The 27,127-nt window shown below is 35.7% G+C and overlaps 3 protein-coding genes across 6 annotated transcripts; 1 reads left to right on the forward strand and 2 right to left on the reverse strand.

The window, feature by feature from the left end:
- Positions 1-3,425: 3,425 nt before the first annotated feature.
- LOC119996258 (beta-1,4-mannosyl-glycoprotein 4-beta-N-acetylglucosaminyltransferase) lies at positions 3,426-7,412 on the reverse strand. 4 transcript variants are annotated; one of them, XM_038842828.1, is made up of 3 exons: positions 7,229-7,410; positions 6,119-6,253; positions 3,426-4,814 (listed from the first exon to the last, which is right to left on the reverse strand). In XM_038842828.1, the coding sequence occupies exon 3, from the start codon at positions 4,719-4,721 to the stop codon at positions 3,633-3,635; it is 1,089 nt and encodes a 362-aa protein (XP_038698756.1). In that variant the 5' UTR covers positions 4,722-4,814; positions 6,119-6,253; positions 7,229-7,410; the 3' UTR covers positions 3,426-3,632. The 4 variants fall into 4 exon arrangements, with proteins under 4 accessions (XP_038698756.1, XP_038698754.1, XP_038698753.1 ...); XM_038842826.1 differs by having other exon boundaries at positions 6,055-6,253; XM_038842825.1 differs by lacking the exon at positions 6,119-6,253 and having other exon boundaries at positions 7,229-7,412.
- A 13,451-nt stretch (positions 7,413-20,863) lies between these two features.
- On the forward strand, positions 20,864-22,441 carry LOC119995886 (U11/U12 small nuclear ribonucleoprotein 25 kDa protein-like). The gene is made up of 4 exons (XM_038842353.1): positions 20,864-21,081; positions 21,169-21,268; positions 21,373-21,472; positions 21,900-22,441. Exons 1-4 carry the CDS (start codon positions 20,955-20,957, stop codon positions 21,933-21,935), a joined length of 363 nt encoding a protein of 120 aa, XP_038698281.1. The 5' UTR covers positions 20,864-20,954; the 3' UTR covers positions 21,936-22,441.
- A 476-nt stretch (positions 22,442-22,917) lies between these two features.
- On the reverse strand, positions 22,918-26,093 carry LOC119996010 (receptor-like serine/threonine-protein kinase At3g01300). The gene is made up of 6 exons (XM_038842507.1): positions 25,685-26,093; positions 24,653-24,969; positions 24,407-24,542; positions 24,093-24,226; positions 23,882-24,005; positions 22,918-23,668 (listed from the first exon to the last, which is right to left on the reverse strand). Exons 1-6 carry the CDS (start codon positions 25,794-25,796, stop codon positions 23,217-23,219), a joined length of 1,275 nt encoding a protein of 424 aa, XP_038698435.1. The 5' UTR covers positions 25,797-26,093; the 3' UTR covers positions 22,918-23,216.
- Between the last annotated feature and the right edge of the window lie 1,034 nt (positions 26,094-27,127).

Raw genomic sequence — 27,127 nt, forward strand, 5'->3', positions numbered from 1 at the left:
GAAGTTGTATGTGCTTGACTGTTACGTTACGTTTCCCTCTCGCATAACTTCTCATTTCCTAGCATTACCTGGGCTAGATCTCGAACCCCAACCTGACATGGGCCCGAACCCGAATCTAGGCCATACACGGTCTGATCCCGAACCCAGGCCTGACCCCGGTCATATCTAGATGTCGGCCTGAACCGGGCCGGATCCCGAATCTCGACATGACCTGGGAAATATCCCAGACATCAACCTAACATGTTCTCGATCCTAGACACCAGCCTGACCCAGGCCCTATTTCGAATCCCAGCCTAACCCGGGTCAGATCCTGGACCCCGGACCCTGTCTAACCGAGCCCTATCCCAGATCCCAGACTGACCCAGGCCCTATCTCAGATCCCGGCTTGATCCGGGTTAGATCCTAGACCCCGGCCTTACCCAGGCCCAATCTTGAACCCCGGCCTAATAAAAATATGTGCATATATAAAAATACTATATCTAAAATAAAATATTTATTTATTTATTTATATATACATGACATACAAATATGTAAGGATATAACTGTAAATAATTTTTCATCATCGGGGATATATTTGTCCAAGAAACAAATATATGATTTTGTAATCACAATATAAAATTTTGGATGGTATTGAGATTCCTTGTTTTTGTAAGGGACCTCTCATTACCAAGCAATTGGATTACACTATATTTTTAAATTAATGGACACCAAACATTGTAATGTAATGTGAAAATAATTACCATTATAATAAAAGGGTAACCAAACGGGCTCTTAATGTAAAGGAGACAGTATAAGAAAACACTGTTTGTTCATTTTGGATAGTGTAATAAGATACTGTTGGGAGCAATCAACATAAAAACTCATAAAATAAGTACATAAATGACAAGTATTTATGCTTATTTGAAATTTGAATTTCGTGTAAAGGGGATCATGCAATAAGACCATGTATTCATTTATGACAGTGTAATAACACATTCTCGGAAAATGAAAGAAATAAAAAGAAGAAAGCGAGTACAATATTAACGTACTCGAGCAAGTAAAGAAGAACCTAGTAGTTGTGTTGTCCCGGAAATTCAATTTATTTTAATTTATTTATTCACGATAGAGACGTTTTATTTTTGTATTAATTATTAAATGGATAAAGTGAAGGAGTTCCCAATCCGTCTTATAAGTTACGGGAGACGAAATAAAAATGTTCTCGTAAAAATATCGTATCGCGGTGTGATAAATTTCCAATTCCGCCACCCAACAACCACACTTTGTCAATTCATGGTGACGCAACACTATTTAATAAACGGTTACCTTTTTTAACTTTATTATTTTTTTTGCTGTATATATATATATATGGAAATATAAGATATTATCAGGTGCGGATACTTCACATGTAATTGTGGTGTGTGGCTTTATGAGGACCGCTTGATCTCAAGAAAATAGTCAAAAACACGTGTCTATTTACTAAAAGCATAGCTTTATACCGTTTTACCAATTGCACCATATATACATTAGCTTACTTTCAAAATAAATTAAGCTTCACATTATTTCGAAAATACGCTAACATACGGTAGAATTATCAAATATAACTCATTTATAGTTTTAAAAATATCATCAATCATTTTTTTTTTTGGTAGATAAGTGGGATGATTGGGATTTCGAACTTGACTACCACCCAGTTTAAATATATCTTAACCAACTCGAGTAAAGGGTTGCTGACAAATATAAGCAATATCTATGATTATTTTGGCCAAGTTTACTTGACCAAAATATAAATGAAAAAAGTAAATGAATCTTGCTGAAAATATAAATGAAAAAAGACAAAATATTTATTGGAAATTTTAAAATATCATTTTGGATATAAACTCCTACACAATGTATTGGGGACTTTTATGGGTTCCACATTTATGGCAATAGAACATTCTATTTTATGAGAAAAGTAATGATCATATAATTAGAATATTATATGGTAAAATTGGAAGCAAATCATGACCAAAATACCAACAAATTTTTTTCTTCAAAATATACTCCTTTTGATTGGATCTATTCAATTGTTTTCTAGCTTCCTACAAATGAATGAATCTATTAAATAGTGCTCCTTACAACATATATATAATATAATTCTCGTATGCGAACTTAAAATAAGGATCACTTATCAACTCGAAGAGTTAGATAGTGTTGATTGAATAGTGTAAAAAATACAAACAAATATACCAATGATTTAGTAGTTATCTTTAAAACTTCAAAAAGGTTAATTAGGACCCCTCACTTGGTGTGTCACCTAATACGTAGCATGAAATTAATTAACTAATTATATGACAAACATCTACATTCACACGTATTTTGCATATTATGTTTGGTACACTGATATTTTCGTAAGTCACAGAAATATTACACATGCAAATGCTGCCCTTTATTACAGCACACCAATAGAGAAGTTCACTTTACTAATTTGCTCAAATGAAGACAGAATATAGTACTCTTCAGACGGGGACGTCAATAACTTATAAATAGCTCCTCTGGTTTTTTGAAAAAATAAGGCCCACTTGTTATTTCAATTTTTGTTAAAAAATGCAGAGTCCGAACGTCCGCACATGAGTGGTGTGTATCCGTTTGATAGAACTTATTTGTTATCAAAATAAATAAACTTATAAGTTGTGAAAAATAAGCTTATTTATAAGCTGTGACAAAAATCTAGCTTCTAAATTGTAAAAAATCGATTTAAGTTTAGTTTTACTAGCTTGTTATTCTGTGATTTTTCTTTTTTTTTGGTAAATTTTTTTATTTTCATTAAATTTACTTTTAAATTTAAACTCATAAATTACAAGACATTCTATATAAATAAAATTAAATTAATATTTTAAAAGTTTATAATATTATATATAATATTATGTTGATAAAAGAAAAGAAGAAACGGAAAAAAAAAAAGGGTTTGATATAGTGTTTTTACCCACAACTTAGAAGCTTATAGGCTCGGATATAAACTCTACCAAACATGCTAATATATACATATGCATATATTCATTCGAAATTCTTCTCAGTTTTGGTGCTCTTGTCAAACTCCAGATTCGCAGGTTCTCTATGGTTCTTTTATTCTTTCTATGACTGACGGAAAAACAAAAGAAAAAACTTTTGAGGACCAATTTACATTTTATGGCCAATTTTGGACTGTTATAGTAGTGGACCTGGGAACTGATTGCAAGTCTGAAGAATATAGAACTAAAATACATATATACATGAGAAAAAAATACATTATCTTGAAATATTGAGTGTGGCAGAAGTTACTTTTGTCACTGGAAGTTGCCAGGAAACTTTCCAAATTTTCTCCATCTTTCCTTTTACTTTCACTTTCATCTTTTTCATTTTCCATCTGCATAACGATCAACATCAATCTATTGTTCCAAAAATTACCGACCATTTCAAAACTTCAAATATCTGCAAATGCCCTTCTGAACAGAGCTACATCTTCAATTCTCCATACATTGTATCATCTACAGATAAATACTGCACAACCCTACTCCTGTTTTCGGAGAAGGTTGTTTTGATGGTAGAGCGAAAATGGGACTAAATTAAGTTTAATTCGGTACTAAATCTAATCATCTCCTTCCTATTACTTTCAGGGGCAGGACACACAATACCGTTTATGGTGTCCGTAAGCATCCACCGGGTAGAAGAAACCTAAACTTATCTGCATTTTCTATCAAATATGCGGGGAGATGAACTGCAGAAGATGAACGAGGTATTGGTCCCATCTTCTTAATCAGTTCCTTGAAGGTATATTCTTCAGGGAGCAGGTCGAAAAGATCATCCCCACGGCAAATGCGTTTTTGTATTCTGGAATAGTTTAGAAACTCTCTCTTTTTAACCCGGTCTGCATGGCTGTAACCAGTCATCTTAAACACGAATTCTTGAAGATGCCGAAAGCAAAAGCTACAATGCCAGCCTGCATCAGACAAGATCGCGTCGGTTTGACGTGAATGCCTGTACCGTGTCCAAGGGTTATAGATATGGACCGAGGCCCTCCAGCTGCTGTAATCCACAGGGAATTCAAATGAGTACAAGTAATGCCTAAGCTCAAGGTGCAGTACAGGTGGTACTCCATCACACCATTGCAGCAGTCTCAGAGTGTGTGTACTTGGAATCTCATCAGTGTCAGCCATAATGAGCAAGTCTCCAGCTGAAATCCCTGCACGGCGAAGCAATCCATTCATAGCAGCCCGCTGCTCTGACTCAAGTACAAATGGGTCTTCACGCGACTCTAGGGTTGCAACTCGGCCGGGAAATACACCATGAACAATCTTCTCCTCAGCAAAGGCAAACCGATCCTGGTTCAAGGCATAGACAAGAGGTTTTGGGATGCCTGTAAAGGTGGTGTTCGATTCTAGGATTACAAATTTTGTAATGTATGGTTGAAGCTCACGCCACCTGATCTCAAGCATGTCCAGCTCATTGCTGAATATAATGCCATCAAAGATACGTCGAGGTTGAGAGAGTAGGGACCAACCATGGAGGTGGCAAAGATGTTCCATTGAAACATTCTCTGCGTAATAATGAAATAGGTGATTGAAAGGATGAGGAGGCTTGTCCCAAAGTGGGCGGAAAAAATAGGATATTTTCCGTACATGAGTAAAAGTTCCAATGAGACAAATTGGTATTAGTACAAGAAGAATGACGAAAAGAAGTCTAGGAGGTGCTCTTTTGGATGACAGACGAATAGTTCGTGGTGCCATGCTTCAAAGGAGTATTATCAAGATCAGAATCTACCAACATGTTTTTCCCCAATCAACTTGCCAAAAGAACACAACTTCATATATCTCAGTCATCTGCGTAAAGATCACCAGGGGATTAAAAACTACAATTGCAAGAGATGAAATTCGATAGATAGAATCAAAAGCTAGTTAGACAAGCATAAAAGCAAATTGCAGAGGGTCATTTACTGCCAAACCTTGGTAAATGTACAAGATACAGATAAAAAACTGTAAAATATTAGCACTGCATGAAATTGTTATCTTCACCAAATAACAGTGCGTAGAAGATATATTGCATGCCAGAAAAAAAGTCGTTATAGACACATCTAAAACATTCACATGATTCACAAGTCTGCATTCGCAAATGTAATGATTTACCAAAAAGATTTTGAGTCATTTGACACCAAAACCAACTTGCTTATTGTTGATCATCACAGAATTAAACAGGACTCATAAAGTGGAACACGCGTGAGAACTAAATCCTGGTGAGGAACACGCGTGGAAGCTATTCATATCACAATACCATCAGTATTTAGAGAAGATAAATAATGAACTCAATTGCTTAGAGAACACGCCTTGGAGTTGCATGTGCATTATACTAAAAAAGAAAGCAAATTTTTTTTATGTAAGACAATTCAATACTTAATTTTTTTTATTAAAAGACAAATGAATGCTGAACTACACATCTCCAAGCAACCTTTATGTATCATTAGAACCTTGACAGCAAGCACAATCATGACCATAATAAAAAAGAAAACTCAAGTATTTAAAATGCATGCGGAATAGTTTGATGACAAAGTCCTTACTGGATTATGCCTGTGACTGCCAGGGCTGACAAGGATTGGCATGGAGGCATCAGTTCCTTGATACATTTATAACTAGGTCTTAGTTTCCAATTGCATTCTTGTATGCAGCCTGTACTAATGTAATGCATCTTTTTCTTTCTTTAAAATAACAAAGGTAATGAAGCCGATAAATTCAAAAGTAGATTAGAAGCTCATGGAACAAAGTAAATCTGAAAATTCCATTTCACTTATCAGTTACCCAGTTGACTACCAGCTAGCAATAAAAAGTAAAAACTCAATAAATTCTTCGTACTGGAAGCCAGGTCACATTAATAGTTCATACATGGACAATATATAGAACAAAAACTCAATTAGAGAGTCCAAGCAAAGAAAAAAAGAAATATAAGCTAGACTAACCAGGCGGCTCACTGCACGACTTTTTGGTTCTTGGAATTTAAAGCAGGAACCAACTTACAACAAAATGAAATGAGAAGCACTTCAAAGACAATGAGAAAGGAAGGAAGACAGACAGCTGAATTGTAATCTTGGGCAAGCATCTTAGAGTCAGGAAACCTGTTCATTTATCCTACTCACATGCTCTGGGTAAAGCAACACTGATGAACCAAAGTGGTTTTTGCACTTGAAAATTCTACAAAGAACATTCCTTTGAATGGTAGACTTGTACAAGAGTAACCCAGTAAATAAGTCAACCTACAAGTAAAAGGAAACCTGAAACAAAAGAAAACCTGAGTCGCTAAGAAAAATAACATTGTCCAATAGTTAGATGGGTTGAGACAAGGGAGTTGCCTCAATCCTCAGATTTATACACTGAGCAAAACAGAGGTGAAACAAGCCTATGAAAGTTGGTAGAACAAATCCATCAACCAGGAACCAAAAAACAATTTATAGAGAAAAAAACTTGTCCAAAGGAAAAATAGAAAAACCTACAGTATCAATACAACAAACTGAAAACATCATTCCTAGCAGTGGTATCGATGCCACCATAACAGCAGCAGAGTGTCAGCATATCGCTTTTGTACCATGAAAGCTCTCTCTTATATTACGTGAAAGACAGAGGCAAAATATAGGATCCTACCACTTTATCCAAGTAAAATTCATAAAGAAGTTGCCTTTGCTTACAAGAAAAACTATCACAAAAACAAAGATTAAGATACGAGAACATGGTATATGGAAAATTTTCTAACATACGAACACGCTAATTCACGTAGTAATTTTTTCTTTCCTTTACCAGAACATAAAGAATTTTAGTACATAAATCAACAGAAAGAGAGAATCAATGCCCTGGGTAGAGTAATTAATTATCTAAATAAAACGTATCCACTGCATCGCATCTAAGATTCTTTTTATATAAATGACTGTAATCGTGATTCTGTGACGACGCCCACATAAATGCGCACACTAAAATAAATTCCAATTAAAGAACAGAAGCCTCTGCTCCACATGTAGCTCAAAATCACAATTCACCTGAAAAGATATCATTTTCAAGGAATCACTGAAATTCCTTCCAATAGAAAAAGCTAACCCTAGACCCACTTTGAAATAAACAAAATCTATAGCTACGAAACTTAAAAGAACCCAAACCCTGTAACATCGAAATGACAAGAAAACAAGAAGAAATTTCGATTCAGACAAAATCAAGCAAATTGTGAGATGAAATGCAAACAACGATAATCAACATTGCACCTTTTCAGCTTGAATTTTCCATTCCGGCCCATGCAGAGTTACCATTCGTGGATTGAGAGAGAGAGAGTTCGAACTTCGAAGACGGAGAGAGAGAGGGGGTGAGTATAATCCAAATATAGTAGAGAGAGAGTGAGAGAGACACAGCAAAGACCGAAGGAGACCGAAGAGAGAGAGAGCGCATTGGGTGAGGAATCCTGTAAGGTCGATACTCGAAAGCACAGCCATGAGAACAGCCAATTAAGACAATCGATCTTTAACGTGTCACCTAATCATTGGGTATATAAAAGCTACATTAGGATCTAGCATAGGATATTCTACAAAAGAAATGTGACGTGGCATTGTTTTGGTCGCGGCTCCTCGGCGGTGTCGTTGAGACAAGGGAATAAAAATAATGAACCGTAATTAACGATAATAAGACATTAATTCATCTAATTAATTAATTATTAATCAAATGAAGAGCGACATTGTGAAATCAGATGGATTTCATTTGCAGGGCCCACACAATTTTAATTGTTCTGGTTGTCCGATTTTCTGAACTTGCCGGAAATAATTTTCAAACAAAGAAAGAATTTCACCTAATTATTTTTTACTTTGTCAATGTCTATTGATTAAGAAATTAATTAGTTTTAGAAGGATTTGAGTGCTCTCTAATTCTTTATGGTGCGTTTGGTACGAGGGTAATGAGGTGTAATAGTTACAAGGGTAATTAAATTTTAAGTTCACTTGTGTTTGTTATGTCAATATAACTTTTACTCCTGTAATAAATTTTAGTAATTGAGCTTATTTTTTACACATAAAGTTTACTAGTGGGGGGACCTGGGTAATAAAAAGTAATGAGAAGTTTTACTCCAACCTATTACCCCTTTAAATAAAAAATTCTAAAAGCCCATAAGTTATATATACACATATATATTATATATTATATATATATGTATATATTATATATTATATATATATATATACACACAGACACACACATATATATACACACACTCACATATGCACTGTCTGTGTGTATATACATATACATATACATATATATATATATACACACACATGCACTGTCTGTGTATATATATACATATATATATACATATACATATATATATATATACATATACATACACACATATATATATATACATATGATGTATATATACATATACACACACATATAAATATATACATATGCACTGTCTGCGTATATATATACATATATATATATATATATGTATATATACATATACACACACATATAAATATATACATATGCACTGTCAGCGTATATATATACATATATATATATATATAAAATACACATACATATATACATATACACAGACAGTGCATGCACTATCTGTGTATGTGTATTATATATATACATACATATTTTATATATAAATAAATAATGTCGGGCTTGGGTCGGGCTCGGGCTGAGCCAAAATTGGCCTGAGGTGTCTGGCTTCTGGTTGGGCTGACCCAAAAAATGGAGCCCATGCCAGCCCAAGGGGTCGGGCAGGGCCGAGCTCGGACCTAGGCCCGCGAGCCAAATGATGACCCCTACTCTTGTGTTACGTCTTTGTCATAGATTTGAATGTTATCAGATTATTTTGTTGAAATTGTTAACAATTGTTATTATATATATATATGTCTGGCTGTGTGTGTATATATATGCATATGTATCTATATTTTTAAAATTTTGATACATGATAGTCGTAACAATAAAAAACATAATCTCACTTTTTTCTAGTTTGGTTCATTACAATAATAACAAACAAGGGTAATGGTATTACACCAGTAATGTATAGTCGTAACAAACAAGAGTAATGAATACTTGGGTAAATTTTACCCTTCTTTACCAAACAAGGGTAACACTTATTCTCCATAATTATTATTACCCTTGTAATATTTACATGAGTAACAAATTATACCCCCAAATTCTTACCCTCTTACCAAACGCACCCTTAGAGTCTACGATTCACATCTGGAGGAGAACTTTTGGACTTCGAACAGATTTTCTGGAGAGCGAAACCAGAGGGGGAAGGTGATTCTTGGAGCTTGGAGGAGGAATTCTTCAACCCAACTTGGATTATCTCAATATTTGGGGTTTATTCATGCCACTCTCTTCTCTCCTTGTGTTTTTCTCTCATTATGTGTAACTAAACCTCTTTTGCCAAGGTTAGGATGAAGCCTTGGGTTTGATGACTTTGTTTATGACTTGATTTACATATATATGAGTTGATTTGGGTATAAATCTTGTGTTTCTATGTTTGATTGCAATTTCTTCATGCTTGTGGTGTTTGGCCAACACTTTAGGATTTTGGATGAAATTGTTTGGAGAATTTGCTTAGACAATAATATGTCAAGTAGATTATGCTTCTTGAAACACTTGATTATGAATGTGTCTCCCTTTAATTAGGTGACAATTTGTATGAATTCTAATCTCCATAGAACTCCATGAATTCCTATGCATGTTTAGACCAATAAGATGGCTAGAATGTATTTAGGAATATCCGACCTAGACCAATAAGATGGCTAGTAATCGATTTTAGGGAGATTTGGCTTAAGTGCGCTAAAACCGACTTAGGTACGGATTCGTTATGCTCGAATTAGCAAATATGTGTGTGAATTTGTGTCATTGCAAGTCATTTCTCAAGGGGGATTCCAAAGCCTTGGTGTTCATCTCATTCATCTCATTTGCATTATTTGCATCTTTATTCTAAGAAAATACCAAAAACACTTTGCTATTTGCTTGTCTTAGTTTAATTACCCAACCAAACAATCTTAAGTTGAACTTTACTTTTGTTTGCATTGTCCATACGTACATACAAATATACATTTGGATTAGATATAACACCGTCCCTGTGGATTCGACCCTTGCTTATCATTGTGATGTAGTCGCCGACTAGTACACTTGCTAGTAAGGTTAATTTAGACCCAACAATAACTCCATGTGGCAACTTTCAGCCACTCTCTTTATTGCCTCTCTCTCTCATTCTTTCTCTTTACAAATTTGATAATTTGTTCAGATTGTGCTGAATTCTACATTTGCTGAATCTGTGTGGTTGATGTTGCTTGCTGGCTTATTGATCAATTTGTTAGGGTTTTGTATTTAGACATTCTAACCACTTGGATTAAAACACAAAACAAGCCAAAACTGAGCTTGCAACTTGCAAACATACCATCTCACTTATACCAAACATTTTACAGAAAGTGATTGAACAGAGTTAGGGAGACAGATTTAGTAATGATTATTTGGTGAAATCGTTTAACGAGATTCAAAATTTAAATTTGGGGAGACAATTCACCTCCTTCTTGCCTAAATCCTATAATTTATTCCTCCAAAGAAAATATCTCATGATCTTCAATTTTTCATTTGGCGAAGATCATATTATATTTATTTTTTGTTAATATTGTTACCAATAAAGAATGAGCATGAGTGTAAGAATATTAATAGTACAATTTTCATATTACCTTTTTTTTTTAGAAAATAAAATAATATTTTATAATAAGGGTAAAAGAGTCTTTTACACATCAAAGGGAGAATAGATGATGGAATGAGTTTGAGATTCTACCCTTCAAAACTCAATCAAATAAGAGAATATCTAAACTCACACTCATCTCACCCTCATTCACCCCCCCCAAACACCAACCAAACACCCCGTTAGTGTAACGACAACAATAGAGTTACCAACTTTGACCATTATTATCATCATTGTTGTCATCAAGCCTTTTTTTTCTCTGCCAATTAATGTCCCTCCTTATAAATCTTAATCACTGGTCAATTAAAGTAATTGAAAAAATAATTAGTCCATTATCATCATCGTAATAAACACGTTGTGCATTTATTTGATCTAAGTCTTCTTATAGCTTACAACTTGCAGGCTTTGAGTACTCTTGAGTTGGGGTCAACCAAATATCTATTTGCAAGTCGATTTGCCCCAACAATCAATCTAATTATTACTATTATAAAGTAAAGTACTTTATCATTTTATGAAAGATCTAGACTCTCTAGTTGCTTTAACTTTAAAAGCGTTGCTAGGATTAAGCCAATCAGATTGTTGTGTGATAAATTTAACGATCTGACATTGCTTAAATTTTCGAGTTCAATGGGAATTTCACCTGAGAATCTATTACAAGCAAGATGGATTTCATACATGTAATCAAGAATGTATTATGTATCCTTTGTAAGAAAGTGAGTACTTTTCATATATGTGTAGAGAATTGCTTCTATATGGATTTATATATATATATGTGTAGCAGATCTGATCATGCTTCTTCACCTGCCGATAACTTGCAAGCTTTAGGCACATCTTGACTTGGGGTCAACCAAAACATAAATTGATAGTCTATTTGGCCCAACCTAATTTCACCTTCATTTAGTGTAATGACAACAATAGAGTTACCAACTCTTACCATTATTATCATCAACCCTTCTTTTTTTTCTCTGCCAATTAATGTCCCTCCTTATAAATCTTAATCACTGGTCAATTAAGTAATTGAAAAAACCAATTAGTCCATTACCATCATCGTAGTAAACAGGCCGTGTATTTACTTGGTCTTAGTCTTCCTATAGCTTATAAATCTTAATCATTGGTCAATTAAGTAATTGAAAAAACCAATTAGTCCATTATCATCATCGTAGTAAACACGTCGTGCATTTACTTGGTCTTAGTCTTCCTATAGCTTATAAATCTTAATCACTAGTCAATTAAGTAATTGAAAAAACCAATTAATCCATTATCATCATCGTAGTAAACACGCAGTGCATTTATTTGATCTTAACCTTCCTCTAACTTACAACTTGTAGGCTTTGGATACTCTTGACTTGGGGTCAACCAAATATCTATTTGCAAGTCTATTTGCCCCAACAATCAATCTACTTATTAGTACTATAAAGTAAAGTACCGTAACATTTGTATAGTTTTGACTCCTATCTACCATTCCTGAGACAATATCAAAGGATCGAAAGGACCCGCAAGAAGTTCTCCGATAGATGGTGTAATAAATACTAACTGGAAATTAGAAAAAGAAAGTAAAAATAAATTACTTCACTGTGAAGAAATTGAAGATCAAGAACACATTGTGGATAACAAATAAAATAAATAAAATAGAACAAAAAAAAAAGTAGCAAAAACTTTAAAAGTCATTCACACGCATATTCTCTTCAAATAGGAGATATTTAAGAAAGTATGTTTGCTTTCCTGATGATTAAGAGAAGGCCCTAAAGAAGGTAACATTTACTAACGTCCATCAGCAGCCCAGGAGCCCATCTATTATTAAGTCCAATTGCTCTTTAGTTAAACAAAGCCCATCATATGTATATGTTTAATTATCTCCAACGGTTACTGAATTGTTTTAGACAAAGCCCATCATATGTATATGTTTAAATTATCTCCAACGGTTACTGAATTGTTCTGAAGTGTCAGTTCTGTTTTCAGTCCTGTTAGTCAGACTTTTTAAATTGTAGCCGTTAGCAATAGTTCTATATGTATCCTTGTATCTCTTGTAAAGTTTTTAATGAAAATAAACTCATCAGAACGCTTTATGGTATCGGAGCAAAAGGAAGTCTCCGACGAGATCAATCCTGTTTCCGCCATGGCTACAATACCACCTAATACTCAACCTCTTACCACAACCATTTTTATTCCTAATTCAAACACCAACATCACAGTTCATGCAATCTCACCTATACCTACAAAGCTTACAGCTTCTAACTTTATTTCATGGAGATTGCAAATGACCTCTCTTTTGCGTGCATATAAATTGATGGGTTATGTGGATGGCACCAATATTTGTCCCCCATCTTCAACTGATTCTTCGTCCAGTTCCAACACTGATATTCTAACTCAAACATGGCAGAGTCAAGATGATTTCATTCTACATGCTATTGTGGCCTCAATCGACGTCGCCGTTCTTCCTCTACTGGGTAATGTTAGCACCAGTAAGGCTGCTTGGGACAAAGTCCATAAGCTCTATGCTAATAGCTCCCGATCTCGAGTTATTCAACTAAAATCACAGCTCTCACGGTGTCAAAAGGGAGGCAAAAATATGACTGATTACCTGCAAGAAGTGAAGTGCCTTGCGGATGAATTAGCTTTGATTGATCATCCAGTCACTTCTGATGATCTCACACTTTATATTCTTGATGGTCTTGGGCAAGAATATGCTGGCATGGTTGGTTCTATTCGAACCAGAGAAACCTCTTTTAGTTATGAAGAACTTAAAGACGTGCTCATCGCTCAAGAAGGTTTTCTTACTCGGGTTAATACTCCTCAAGATCTGTCTCTTGCTACAGCCAATTTTCATCAACGTCAACCCAGCTCTAACACCAATCCATCCTCTCATGGTCGTAACTCCTCTCACTTATGGCATAACAACAAACCTCACTTTCAATGGTCTGGCTCACGTCCCCCTTTTCATGGTGGTAGAGGAAGGGGTCGTGGTCGAGGACCTCCTAAATTGGTCTGCCAGCTCTGCGATAAGCCAGGACATGCTGCCACCACTTGTAGGAAATTTAAGATCTATTCAAATTATCCAGCTCCTACCACTACTGCCACTGCCAACTTTGCATCAGCTTCCTATACTACCTCATCTCAACCACCATGGCTCTTAGACTCAGGTGCTAGCCATAATATGGCTCATGATTTCAACACTCTTCAATATCACTCTGAGTATGATGGTTCTGATGAGGTCAAGCTAGGGGATGGTACAGGTTTGAATATTTCACATATTGGTCACACAAATTTGCACACACGAACTAGACCTCTTGCAATCAATAATATCTTGTGTGTTCCTTCTCTTCAAAAGAATCTACTTTCAGTTCATGAACTAACCGAACATAATAATGTCTCTATTGAATTTTTTCCATTCTCTTGTGTTATTAAGGATCAGCCATCTGGACAGATCATGGCACACGGTAGATGCAGTGATGGTGTTTACACTTTTGAGCCCAAGTCCATTTCCTGTTTTGCCACAACAGCAACTACTCCTGGTCTTTGTGCAAACTTAGAAAGATGGCACTGTCGCTTAGGCCATCCTTCTACTAGATTATTTTCTACACTTTTGAAGTCTGAAAATCTGCCTTGTACTCAGGCTCTATCTTCATTACCCATGTTTTGTACTTCTTGCAAGATTAATAAATCCCACAAATTGCCTTTTGGCCTATCATCAGTTCACAGTACATCACCTTTGCATATTATTTATAGTGATTTATGGGGCCCTGCTCCAACTTTGTCAGTGCATGGTTTTAGATATTATGTTGTGTTTGTTGACCACTTTACTCATTATACTTGGCTTTTCCTTTACACCAAAAATCTGACGTCTTCTCCACTTTCTTACAGTTCAAGAAATTGGTGGAAAAACAATTTCAGCTTCCCATTCGCATTTCAACTTATATGAATATAATCTCCTCTCAGTATGTACTGAGATGTTTTCAAGCTATCTCATTTGATGCTCCGCAATTTTATTCTCGTTCCTGTGTTGCAATATATCTATGGTTTATCAAAAAATATAATCTCAATCACGGAATAAAACCTGAAACCGCTTTACATGCATACGTATATGATACTCCTTATTTACACTTTTTTTAACCTTTTTCTATTCCAAGAAAAGAACAATCATGCAAAAGTACAAGGCTAACTAAACTCTACAATATTACAATTTTTAGGGGATTAGTTGGTGAGTATTCACTCTCTCGATTGCATGTAAAACTAAGATGATTAAGTTATCAACGACCTAGCTCCTTAGTAGTTGAAAGAACTTCGACGATCAATACAACGACGAAGATTAGGGTTTGAATGAGAAAAATATATGATTTCAATTTTTAGCTCTTTATATACCTTGGTATTTGCCCCTCTAAATGATTAATTTCTTGATAGGTATTGGCTACAATTTTTGATGTGTTCTTTTAAGAATAATTTAGTTTTCAATAGTGTAGAACATAATATATGTATTCTAGATTGATCCCCTTCTTTATAGAATTATAGCTGAGGTTGTCATAATAAAAAAAAAGAAGTTAAGGTCGTCACAAGCAAATATGTTTCTCTTCGATATTAATGATCAAAACCTAATTAACCTAGTTGGAGAAAAACAACATGCGCTTTGAACGAGCGGTTATTATTTGTTGTGAAACATGTTCTTTTCAAATAATAAGACAACAGAGCAATAAACACAGAACAATCAAAGTAGAGAAAGAGAAGAACAACATAGTTCGACAAGAGTGTCTACGTCCATGGAGTCTACGGCTGTTTTCAATATAGGAATTTCAGTAATACCATACCATTTAGGTACCTGAAAAATATAATTATACCCCCATACATATTTAAAAATAACCATACCATACCACAGGGCTCTGCCCCCAAACCCTCGGTCCCTATTGATAGTAATGAAACAAACAAGTGTAACCATGCACGATGGGAAGTTGTATGTGCTTGACTGTTACGTTACGTTTCCCTCTCGCATAACTTCTCATTTCCTAGCATTACCTGGGCTAGATCTCGAACCCCAACCTGACATGGGCCCGAACCCGAATCTAGGCCATACACGGTCTGATCCCGAACCCAGGCCTGACCCCGGTCATATCTAGATGTCGGCCTGAACCGGGCCGGATCCCGAATCTCGACATGACCTGGGAAATATCCCAGACATCAACCTAACATGTTCTCGATCCTAGACACCAGCCTGACCCAGGCCCTATTTCGAATCCCAGCCTAACCCGGGTCAGATCCTGGACCCCGGACCCTGTCTAACCGAGCCCTATCCCAGATCCCAGACTGACCCAGGCCCTATCTCAGATCCCGGCTTGATCCGGGTTAGATCCTAGACCCCGGCCTTACCCAGGCCCAATCTTGAACCCCGGCCTAATAAAAATATGTGCATATATAAAAATACTATATCTAAAATAAAATATTTATTTATTTATTTATATATACATGACATACAAATATGTAAGGATATAACTGTAAATAATTTTTCATCATCGGGGATATATTTGTCCAAGAAACAAATATATGATTTTGTAATCACAATATAAAATTTTGGATGGTATTGAGATTCCTTGTTTTTGTAAGGGACCTCTCATTACCAAGCAATTGGATTACACTATATTTTTAAATTAATGGACACCAAACATTGTAATGTAATGTGAAAATAATTACCATTATAATAAAAGGGTAACCAAACGGGCTCTTAATGTAAAGGAGACAGTATAAGAAAACACTGTTTGTTCATTTTGGATAGTGTAATAAGATACTGTTGGGAGCAATCAACATAAAAACTCATAAAATAAGTACATAAATGACAAGTATTTATGCTTATTTGAAATTTGAATTTCGTGTAAAGGGGATCATGCAATAAGACCATGTATTCATTTATGACAGTGTAATAACACATTCTCGGAAAATGAAAGAAATAAAAAGAAGAAAGCGAGTACAATATTAACGTACTCGAGCAAGTAAAGAAGAACCTAGTAGTTGTGTTGTCCCGGAAATTCAATTTATTTTAATTTATTTATTCACGATAGAGACGTTTTATTTTTGTATTAATTATTAAATGGATAAAGTGAAGGAGTTCCCAATCCGTCTTATAAGTTACGGGAGACGAAATAAAAATGTTCTCGTAAAAATATCGTATCGCGGTGTGATAAATTTCCAATTCCGCCACCCAACAACCACACTTTGTCAATTCATGGTGACGCAACACTATTTAATACGTTGTGACAATCAAGGCGTTGTTGCTCTCAGTTTAAATCCTGTGCATCACTCTCGCATGAAGCATATCACTGTAGATCTTCATTTTGTTCGATCTCTGGTCAACAATGGCATTCTTACTGTTCATAAAGTATCTACCACTGACCAGTTGGCTGATATAATGACCAAATCTCTCTCACGATCACGTTTTGTTCCTCTGCGTTCCAAGATTGGAGTTTCCTCTGGAACACCTCCATCTTGAGGAAGGGTAAAGAAGGTAACATTTACTAAGGTCCATCAGCAGCCCAGGAGCCCATCTATTATTAAGTCCAATTGCTCTTTAGTTAAACAAAGCCCATCATATGTATATGTTTAATTATCTCCAACGGTTACTGAATTGTTTTAGACAAAGCCCATCATATGTATATGTTTAAATTATCTCCAACGGTTACTGAATTGTTCTGAAGTGTCAGTTCTGTTTTCAGTCCTGTTAGTCAGACTTTTTAAATTGTAGCCGTTAGCAATAGTTCTATATGTATCCTTGTATCTCTTGTAAAGTTTTTAATGAAAATAAACTCATCAGAACGCTTTAGGCCCAACATGTTCCACCAGATATCAAGTAGGAATTCAACATGGATGTCTCCTTGTCCACCTTGTTGGAGCACACTGTACGCATGTTGATGGACCCAAACTCTAGTTTTTGAGTTAAAATGGATCACAATCGACTTGTGTCTAAAAACCTGTTTTCGACTTTGTAATGTGGATTCGCTTTCGGTCCATATTTCCTAACACACCCCTTGAAGGCTTCAATCAATACCCATTCATCAAATGTACATAAATATTGACCTTGAGCTTTGGAAAAGATATAATTCCAAATACATATGTTTAAATATAAAGTTGTGTTTAGCTTTTGATCTCTCTTAGTCAATAGTCTTCTTTTTTTGTAAGAGAAAAACAAAATGAGAGAGGGAAATTAAGTCTCAAAGTAGTAGGATCTGGTGACAAAAAGAAGGAAGAATGGGGGGTTTAAGGCGTGAGGGAATTTGTTTGGTTAATGGCATGCCAACTTATTACCCCCAAAAATCATGAGAGTGTGCAAAAAGACCTCCCCTTTGTTATTATAAAAGGGTCGTCTTTTACACTTCCCAAAGATTTTCGATAAATAATCATTAATTTTTTTTTATAAAAAAAGTAGGGTTAAATTAGCAAAACCCAAGAAGAGTGTCGCCTAATGCAGGCCCAAGGATGGCCCCCTTTACGCTTTAGCACCGGTGTCTTCGCTTTGTAGTTTTCGTCTTTTATTTTTTTAAAAAGAATGATTTGCTCTTTTAAATATTTGATATGAGACTAAACTCGAGTTGTTAGGCTTACATGCATAGAAATTATCAAAGTTCATCGCGTGTCCATAAGATTATTGCTCTCAGTAAAAATAAGACTTATAACCTCATGAATTCATACGGTTTGACCCCATATAAATTCATCAATTAAACTATCACCCAAAGTAATTACTTTTTGATTTATTTTGTCAAAAAATTTTCATAGTTTCATGTGTTTCGTGTTATGTTCGTGAAATCTTTTGTACGTCAATGAAACTTCTTGAGTTTCTAGACAATCTCTTCGCTGACATTCTGCATTGCTGTTACCAAAGATTACTCTCTCTCTCTCTCTCCAATTTGACCACAATCGAAGGTGTTTCTCTCTACAAGAAATAATATTGGTGCATGTAAATATTTACTTGTAAAAATAACAACAAGAATTAGCTTCAATAACATATATATATATATATATAGTGAGCAATCCACTTAGTTTTTCTTTTTTAAAAATTAATCGATTAGGGCACACGCATGTTAGCATGCATGTATAATTAATGTACAAAAATTATTGATCCCGTTATCATCATGAGCAATCCTCCATTCTAATTCCTAAATGGGTTTTCTCTGTAAATTAAGAATTATTTTATGTTTATATTAATGGGGAATGCAAATAAAGCCAACCATGATATTCTCTTTTTGGCATAATGAGTGGGGAGTGTATATATATATATATATATATTAAAAGAATATTAATAATAAACAAAAATAATTAATAGAGAGAGAGAGAGAGAGATAGGTACTTGATAATTAATATGAAAAGGACGAGGTATTGCTTTTTGGTGGAGCAAGGTGGGAATATTTACAACGGTGCATGCGCAAGAGAGAAGGAGAGAAAGGCAAAGAGAAGAGAGAGTCCAAGCTAATCGAGTAGAAACTAAGCATGACAAAACCCTAAAAAGTAACTTGTTTCTGCTCCCTTCTTGACATGCATCATTCCCCTCACCAGCTTCTCTTCACTCTTCTCATATATCCCGAGGCAGGCACCTCCCCACCTTACCTGTATATCACATACCCACTTCTTCTCTCTTCCTCTAATTCCCTTTTCATTCCAATCCAATGTCTTGATCCTCTTCATCCCCCCCCCCCTCTCTCTCTTCTTATATATGTTGTTGAACGTTAGTTCTTGCTTGTGTGTCTTTATTTTCATTTGATAAACACTTCATTTTTTAATCCCAGCCTAGCTCTCTCTATTGCACAGCTTTCTATTCTTGAATTCATGAATTGAATCAAAACTTAACACCATACACCCTTTTGGCTAGTCTCATATATATATGTATCCCCACTTCAACCACTATTATATATATATATATATCCCACAACAACCGATTAATATCTCCTACTCCACCAAAGCAATGGCATATCAATGGCATATCTTCCTTGTTGTCATATTATTGTTCTTTTGGTGCCAAAATGGATGAGTAATACTCTTGAGTGATTGAATATCCAACGTTGAGGAAAGGATTTAATTTGCAGGGTGTTGGCCAAGCAAATTGATTTATAAGCAAAAAAGGAAAACGATGTTGGTGAGGTTCAATCCGAAGACGGATTTATGTTACGTAACATACGATCTCAGATTGAGCCGCGCCAATATCACTTTCTATCTCTATATATCTATCTGGCTCCATTTATTCATTAAGATTTTTCCTTCCCCTACTCTTCATGTGTGTGTGCATATAACTACACCCTGCCTTTTCTCCTGATGAAGTTCTAGCTACCACAAGCTGCATTGTTTTTTCTGGATTAATCAAGAAGCAGCTCTATTATCTGCAGCCAGATTAGGGTGTGCACTCTCTCTTTGACTCTCTAGCTAGCTTTGGCTTTCGAACAGATTTCTCTTCTTTTTCTCTTTGGCTACCTTCACGTAAATGGAATGCATATCCTCCTCCTAGCTACTAGTGTGTCAACTTGAAACTGGTTCATGTTGTTTCTACTATAGTATGTGAATTGCTGTTAGGACCGGATAAGGAGTTAAAGAGTAACTTTGGACATCCGATATGAACTAAACTCGGGTCGCCATGTCCGCGTGCATAGAAGTTTCCCGCCTGATGATAGTATAAATAGGGTTTAACGCGTGGTTACAAGGATATTGCTCTCAGCCCTAAACTTTAAATCCCAACTCCTAAACTCTAATATGTCATTTGTGAAAAAAATATTAACACGATTTTGGGGAATCATAATCAATTGTAACTAAAAGAATTGTAACTCAACTCGCGGGTGACAAGCTTAAGTTTTGACTATCAATACTGTCATTAAAAATTGTGATTTTTTATATAATTTTGTATCAACTAATCATATTTCGTATAAAATTTCATTACGAGGTGTCGAATATGGTTGAATATTATGTTAGTTAGTTCTTTATATTCTAAAATTTGTGTCGATTTCAGTCAGGCAAATAACTTGTGAAAAGAAAAAATGACAGAATGTGGCCGTTAAGTGGCGCCAAGTACAAAACGAGTAACGACTTTTTAAAAATATAAAACCGAAAGTACGTGGCGTGCTTTGACCGTGTCTCCGCCATAAAAAGCCAAACCAACCAACAGAAATCCCCCACCTGCTCTGTCTGAAATCTGAATCTCCTCGTAAAACACATTCATGTTTTCTTCATCAAATTGAGTTTGAAGGGCGCAATTAGGGTTTTCAGAAACAAGAAGAAGAAAGAAGAGAATGCAGGAGTTGGTGCCTGAGTTTCCAGACTCCTGCACTTGCTGTGCAACTCCCCTGTCTCCTTACAAAAGGCTCCCTCAACAGCTCCTCCGCCTCTCTGTTCTCAAACTCGATGGCTCTCGATTTGGTAATTAATTAAACATCCATTCAAAATGTTTAATTTCGAATTATGTGATTGAATTTTCATAAAAATCTGGAATCAATGAATATGCAGAGGTGGAAATATCGACGACGGCGACCGTGGCTGAATTGAAAGAAGCGGTGGAGGAGGTCTTCAACCGGGTACCGGTTGATCGGCATATCAAGATTTCATGGTATATATAATTTTTTTCTTCTAATAATTTGTATTGGAATTTGACATATATATATTGGACAATTTGTGTTTACCGTTTTTCTTCTTGTTGAATTAATGGTGCAGGTCACATGTATGGGGTCATTTTTATTTGTGCTACAGAGGTCAGAAGCTAGCCAATAACAAGGCACATATACGGCTATATGGCATCAAGGATGAAGATCAGGTATATTAATTAAAGAATGTGTTACTGATGGATGGACTTTTGTTAATCTTCTGATATTGTTTCTGTTTGAACTTATTTTTCCAACCAGTTTTGCGTTTTTGATTTCTGCTTGTTGAACACGAATAAACGATGAACAATCTGTTTGGTTTGTTTTCTGCTTTCAAGTGATTTTAGCTACTTTTCTGTTTTCCGTGTATTCTAAAATGCGCAACCAAATGTGTTTTGATGAATGTTTTCAGCTTTCCGAGAAATGAAAACAGAAAACGCATGGAAAACAAGCATACCAAACTTGACATTCATTTTAGAAATCGCATTCTGTAATGTTGCTGATCTTTAAAGCATGTATAGAAGTGCTGTGAATTTTTTGTTGTCTTAAGACTGTTTCTGTATAGTATGCTAATAAATCCATTCTCATTATACCCACCAGCTTCATTTTATCCAGAATCAATCATCAACAAACTAGCCGGAAAAACGAAGGGATGTCATGCTTCTTACTGACAGCCTTGTGACATAAAAACACAGAGGTGATGGATGAAGCCTTTTATGTGATGATGATGGAGGAGAGTCACTGGAAACTGCACTGAAAGAGAAGAATAAACTAAAGATGGCTTAACCTCTCAGATTCACAATTTCATGCTAGTTTGTAAAGGAAATTCTGACCCTTCAGATATTTTAGGGTATGTCATGTAGGTCAAGGATGAGTACTTTAGCTGTGTAAAGTTTCATGAACTGAAACCCTTTTTATGAATTCAATTTTCTACTTTTAATCAGAGTGGCAGAATACAAAAAATCTGCTTGTCTTCAACTTATAAATAAAGCAAAAGAATTCAGTAGTAGCTTAGACCTGTGAAGGAAGAAAATTCGTATCACTCGGATATAGAATCTACAGGTTCACAGCAGCAACAGAACTTTCATGGGTGATGGCAAGCATATTCTCTCTAGAAGTTACTGGTATTGGGAGAACTACGCAGATGCGTTCCACACATGGACTAGTTAAATTAACTTTCGCTGTACCATTTATGTAAATGATATGTAGAATAAGTATATCAGATAAGATTCTATTCGAGTTTAAAAGCAGTGAAAATATGGAATATATGATGATATGTGTATGCAACCAGAGACGTAAACGTTTTACAACAGAATATGTTAAGGCTAGATTAGATTCTGGGTGGAATGCTAACTGATCATAAAATGCAGACTTCAGAACTTTATGCTATAAAAGATGACATATCTATCTGCTTTGAATCTCTTTGTCAGAAGCATATGTGCTGTTCTCACTGAAAACACAGTGTTCGGTAAAAGATCACCTAGAGATATGTCAAGTCTTTTAGACCAAACGGGTATCACCCAATGTACAAACACCATACTTCTGAAGGATTCACAAAACTACCAATTACAATGAGATCAAATAATGTTTGGTTCAGAAAAGTTCATTGAAAGCATGATACTGTAAAATCATAATTCCGAAAACCGAAAGAGAATAGAATTCAGGCAGCCGCCACTAACAATACTGGAATGGAAGTTTTAATCTCATTACAGGATATATCTCAGTTACAGCAACTTCAAATTGCAATGAGTGGTTCAGGTTGATGGTTAGCTCTCTAGTGTAAGACTTGAAATCGAGGAAACAGACTTCCTCTTCCATTTTCCTTATGGCTCAAACAAAGTTTAAAACTCGATATTACACTACAAGCCAATCATTTCGATAGTTGAGCCAGTCGAGGGGAACTAGTTGATACATGAATCATTTACAATGCTGCTTGCCAGTATTCAAAGGAGAATCTCTGATGTTCCTGGAATGATTTGCAATCTGATGAGTTCTATCTGCCTTCTTCTTACGTCTACCTTGTTGTGATAAACGCGAGTGATAAGATAAGATGGCAAAGTCGTTGAGATCTTGCAGGGGAGTGAGAACCTTCACTACTTCATCCATTGTAGGCCGGGATTTAGTGTCCCTGCTGAGGCAGTTGCAAGCTAATTGAGAAACTTTCTGCACCCCTTTAATGGAGTAATTCAGCTCCAAGCGAGGATCCACTAACTGGTAAATCTTTCTCTTGTCAGCTAAGTAAGGCCGTGCCCACATAACGAGATTCTGCTCTCCACTGGGACGCTTCTTGTCCATTGATCTTCTTCCTGTCAATATCTCTAATAGCATGACGCCAAAGCTGTAAACATCACTCTTTGACGTCAAGTGTCCTGGGTAGAGAGGGAGACAATTATAGAGTTTTGTTAAATCTCGAAATTGTCATGGTAGGAAAAATAATAGCGGATGAAATTTCTGAATACAATAATCTTTAACTGATCATCATATGGCTTAAAGCTTCAAAGTGCATGAAACCACAAGTTTTCTTTTTGTAAGAGGGAAAAAATGTTTAAAACAGTTCAAATCATCTACAACAGCTTTCTTACCTGTCATCACATACTCTGGAGCAGCATAGCCATATGTGCCAACAACCCTGGTAGAAACATGAGTTTTGTCACCTTGAGGCCCAGCTTTTGCTAGACCAAAATCTGAAAGCTTTGCGTTATAGTCCTATAAAAGGAATTTCATGTTAAGGATTGAGTTGATAGAGATATATATAGTTGATAAAATGATTTATGAATATGACTTCTTACGTACCGAATCAAGCAATATATTCGATGTCTTAAAATCCCTATATATAACTGGCTTTCGACCGCTGTGGAGAAAGGCCAATCCTTTGGCAGCTCCAAGTCCAATCTTAATCCTATTGGACCATGGAAGTGGTATGGTTCCTTCATAATTTTGACAATACCATCATTTTTTTTTTTGCAAAAAAATATGAATTCATAAACTCATAGGAGGAAAAGTGAATTCATCAGATGAGTTAAAAGAACACATAGACTATAGAGCATCATGCATCAAATTAGTTAAAAGCAACTGCATCTTTTTTCCTTTAGAGTTATAAGACTTACTTCTGAAAAGATGATTCTCAAGACTTCCGCGTGTCATAAATTCATATACAAGCATCCTCTGATCATCCTCAATACAGAATCCAATAAGCTTCACAAGATTAGGATGGTGAAGCTTGCCGAGAAAATCCACTTCAGCCTGCAAATTAGAACTCCCATCTGTTAATACTCCAAATTTCTAGCATCTCAGATAGCAATGCATCATTGACAATGATATTACCAACCCAAAGCACACTATATTCTACTAACCACCCATTCTCTATGGCCCTGAAGACCATCTGGCTTCAAGCTTTTGACAGCAACTGTAATCCCTGATCCAGGTTTTGCTGGTGCAGTCCCATTTTCCTCTATCCATCCCTTGAATACATACCCAAATCCTCCTTCCCCCAGAATGCTATCAGGCCTAAAGTTCCCGGTCGCAGATTTTAGTTCCTGAAATGTGAACTCAAGCAGCTGACGTTGTGCCTCGTTATCTGATGGTGGTGGATCAGGATTATCGAAGGATAATTGAGCTTCATTTGGACAAAACTCCCGGTTGCTAGCGTTTAGATATCTTGTCTCAGTAGCTGCATAGACAGCATAAACCTTAAAAACACTTTGTACAATCGAACACACAAATTATCCGGATGGTGTCTGGTTTCAAGACCTCAAAGGGCATTGTGAGATAATAAAACTTTCCTGATATTGTGAGTTCAATTTAAACACTTTCAACAAGAGGATGGAACAAGAGAACTCACATCTTTTATAAACTAGGAAATTAGGTCAAATATCAAGTGCAGAAAACCCCCTTCTGTATTCTACAAATAATTGGGTACAGGAACATAGCTTAAGCTGATAACAGAAGAACAAATACCCATTTTGGATTTCAAATCTTGTGAATTAAAAACAAAAAAGAAGTGCATTTCCTTGTGGTAAAAAGAGGACAGAATTCAGTCTGTTGTCAGCCAAAAATACCCAATTTGAGATCTGTTGACTGTTGTCTGAATCCCTATACAAAATCTTATAAGAGCAGAACTCTTCTTCTCAAACTGAATCATAGAAAAACTGTAATAAAAATTGTTCCAGAAATCAGAAAGAGTAAGAGTAATCATAAGAGTATATAACAGATTCACAGAGAACACTAACAGAGAGAGGAGACCCATATTCACAGAGATGGGTAATCTATAAACTGATTCAATATCACAAATTTAAAACCCATAACACCAAATCAAAACCCCATAACCGAAATTTGAAAAATAAGCACTGAGTAATTGATAATAATCTCTTAATCCCCTAATATACCTGCATCATAAACAAGACTAGTACGAGGGATAGTGTTAACAGAGTCTTTAGAGGCAGAGGACTTGCAAACCCCACGTTTGAGAAGAGCCCAGCAACCGCACTTCTTCTCCATACTTGGGTGTTTTGATTTAACGGAAATAGCTTTTATATTTCATGAAATGTCACTGCAACCGCATGAGATTCGGTGATTATTGAGAGGCAATAAGAGGTTTGGTCATGGTGGTAATTGTGAAGAATAAAAAGCAATAGACAACGATAACAGAGGAGAAGACACAATATAGAGAGAGAAAAAGAGAGGGGAGGTGAAGGTGTTGGTGATGGAGATTGCAGGCATCATCAACGCCATCATTCCCAGTGTGTACAAAAAGAGCCTTTTTCCCCACCACCTTTTGTGTGGGGATGCTGAATGGCTCTCTCACTCACGCTCTCTCTCCTCTGTTTACTCTCTGTATTTTTTTTTAACTTGAACCGAATTACCAAAAAGAATCACTCCTGTTCTGTCACATGCAAATTTTTAGGCAAATAAAGAGAAACCAATGATAGTATTTGACTCAATTTATACTGGTAGTATATATGTGGTTTGAAATGTTATAGCAAATTAGGTACATGGTACACAGAATAATTAAGTAGAATACCAGTCTCCAAATTGGTGTTTGGCACATGAGTAGCATATATGCTACTCAAAATGATTTGCCAAACAAATGCTAGTCACAGGGGTTCGAATCATGCCAACCTGAAAGAAATAAGTTAGGCTAGGTATTGTAACATTGTTTACTGCAGAAACAATTTTTGTTGCATTGTAACCATCTTTCCCACTCTTATGTATGCATGTGATAGGAGTTAAGTAATAGTTATTTTGTGTATATTTTTGATATTTCTATTGGGGAATCATAAAGAGCTGGGAAAAAAAATGAAGCTTGGAGGAAGAAAGAGCATGAAGTTAAAAAAGCCATGAACCAATGACTCAATCACTCTTTTTTTTACTATGTAATCAAAAGTGATCGTTCAATTCTATACTTTCTCTCTTTTGTGAGAAACAAGATTACAAAACTTTCTTTTTTTTGTTACAGAACTCTGTTAAATGAAGAAATGTATTCTTTACTCCATTTTGTTTTCTTTTTCAATTGCTAAACAAAACCTATACACAGTACACACCCATATTTGTTTATGTAACGAGTGTGCTTAGCACTAGACATGTAACATCCCGCCCCCTCTTTGAGTCTAGTGAATATTATCCACCTTCAACCGGCTCATGCTAGTCCGCATTGATTTATACACTAGGTTAGGGGATTTGTTGGAAGCATTTTATCTACCTTCTTACCCTGAAAAAGAGATTTGTATATTAACTCACACAACACCACAAAGCTTGACACTGTCAAAACTTGGAGCTTGACACTGTAAAGACTTATAGCTCGTCCACTCGAGCCGAGTGCTACAAGACAC

The sequence above is a fragment of the Tripterygium wilfordii genome, chromosome 4 (assembly GCF_013401445.1).
Source record: "Tripterygium wilfordii isolate XIE 37 chromosome 4, ASM1340144v1, whole genome shotgun sequence".
NCBI classification, from domain to species: domain Eukaryota; kingdom Viridiplantae; phylum Streptophyta; class Magnoliopsida; order Celastrales; family Celastraceae; genus Tripterygium; species Tripterygium wilfordii.

Bases quoted from the DNA above. Each gene is read 5' to 3' on its own strand.
- LOC119995886 (XM_038842353.1), top strand. From the start codon at position 20,955: ATGCAGGAGTTGGTGCCTGAGTTTCCAGACTCCTGCACTTGCTGTGCA. The intron at 21,269-21,372 runs GTATATATAATT...TTAATGGTGCAG, and splicing joins CGGCATATCAAGATTTCATG to GTCACATGTATGGGGTCATT. The intron at 21,473-21,899 runs GTATATTAATTA...TATACCCACCAG, and splicing joins GCATCAAGGATGAAGATCAG to CTTCATTTTATCCAGAATCA.
- LOC119996258 (XM_038842825.1), bottom strand. From the start codon at position 4,721: ATGGCACCACGAACTATTCGTCTGTCATCCAAAAGAGCACCTCCTAGA.
- LOC119996010 (XM_038842507.1), bottom strand. From the start codon at position 25,796: ATGGAGAAGAAGTGCGGTTGCTGGGCTCTTCTCAAACGTGGGGTTTGC. The intron at 24,970-25,684 runs GTATATTAGGGG...CTGTCTATGCAG, and splicing joins TAGTCTTGTTTATGATGCAG to CTACTGAGACAAGATATCTA. The intron at 24,543-24,652 runs GTTAGTAGAATA...TCTAATTTGCAG, and splicing joins AGGGCCATAGAGAATGGGTG to GCTGAAGTGGATTTTCTCGG.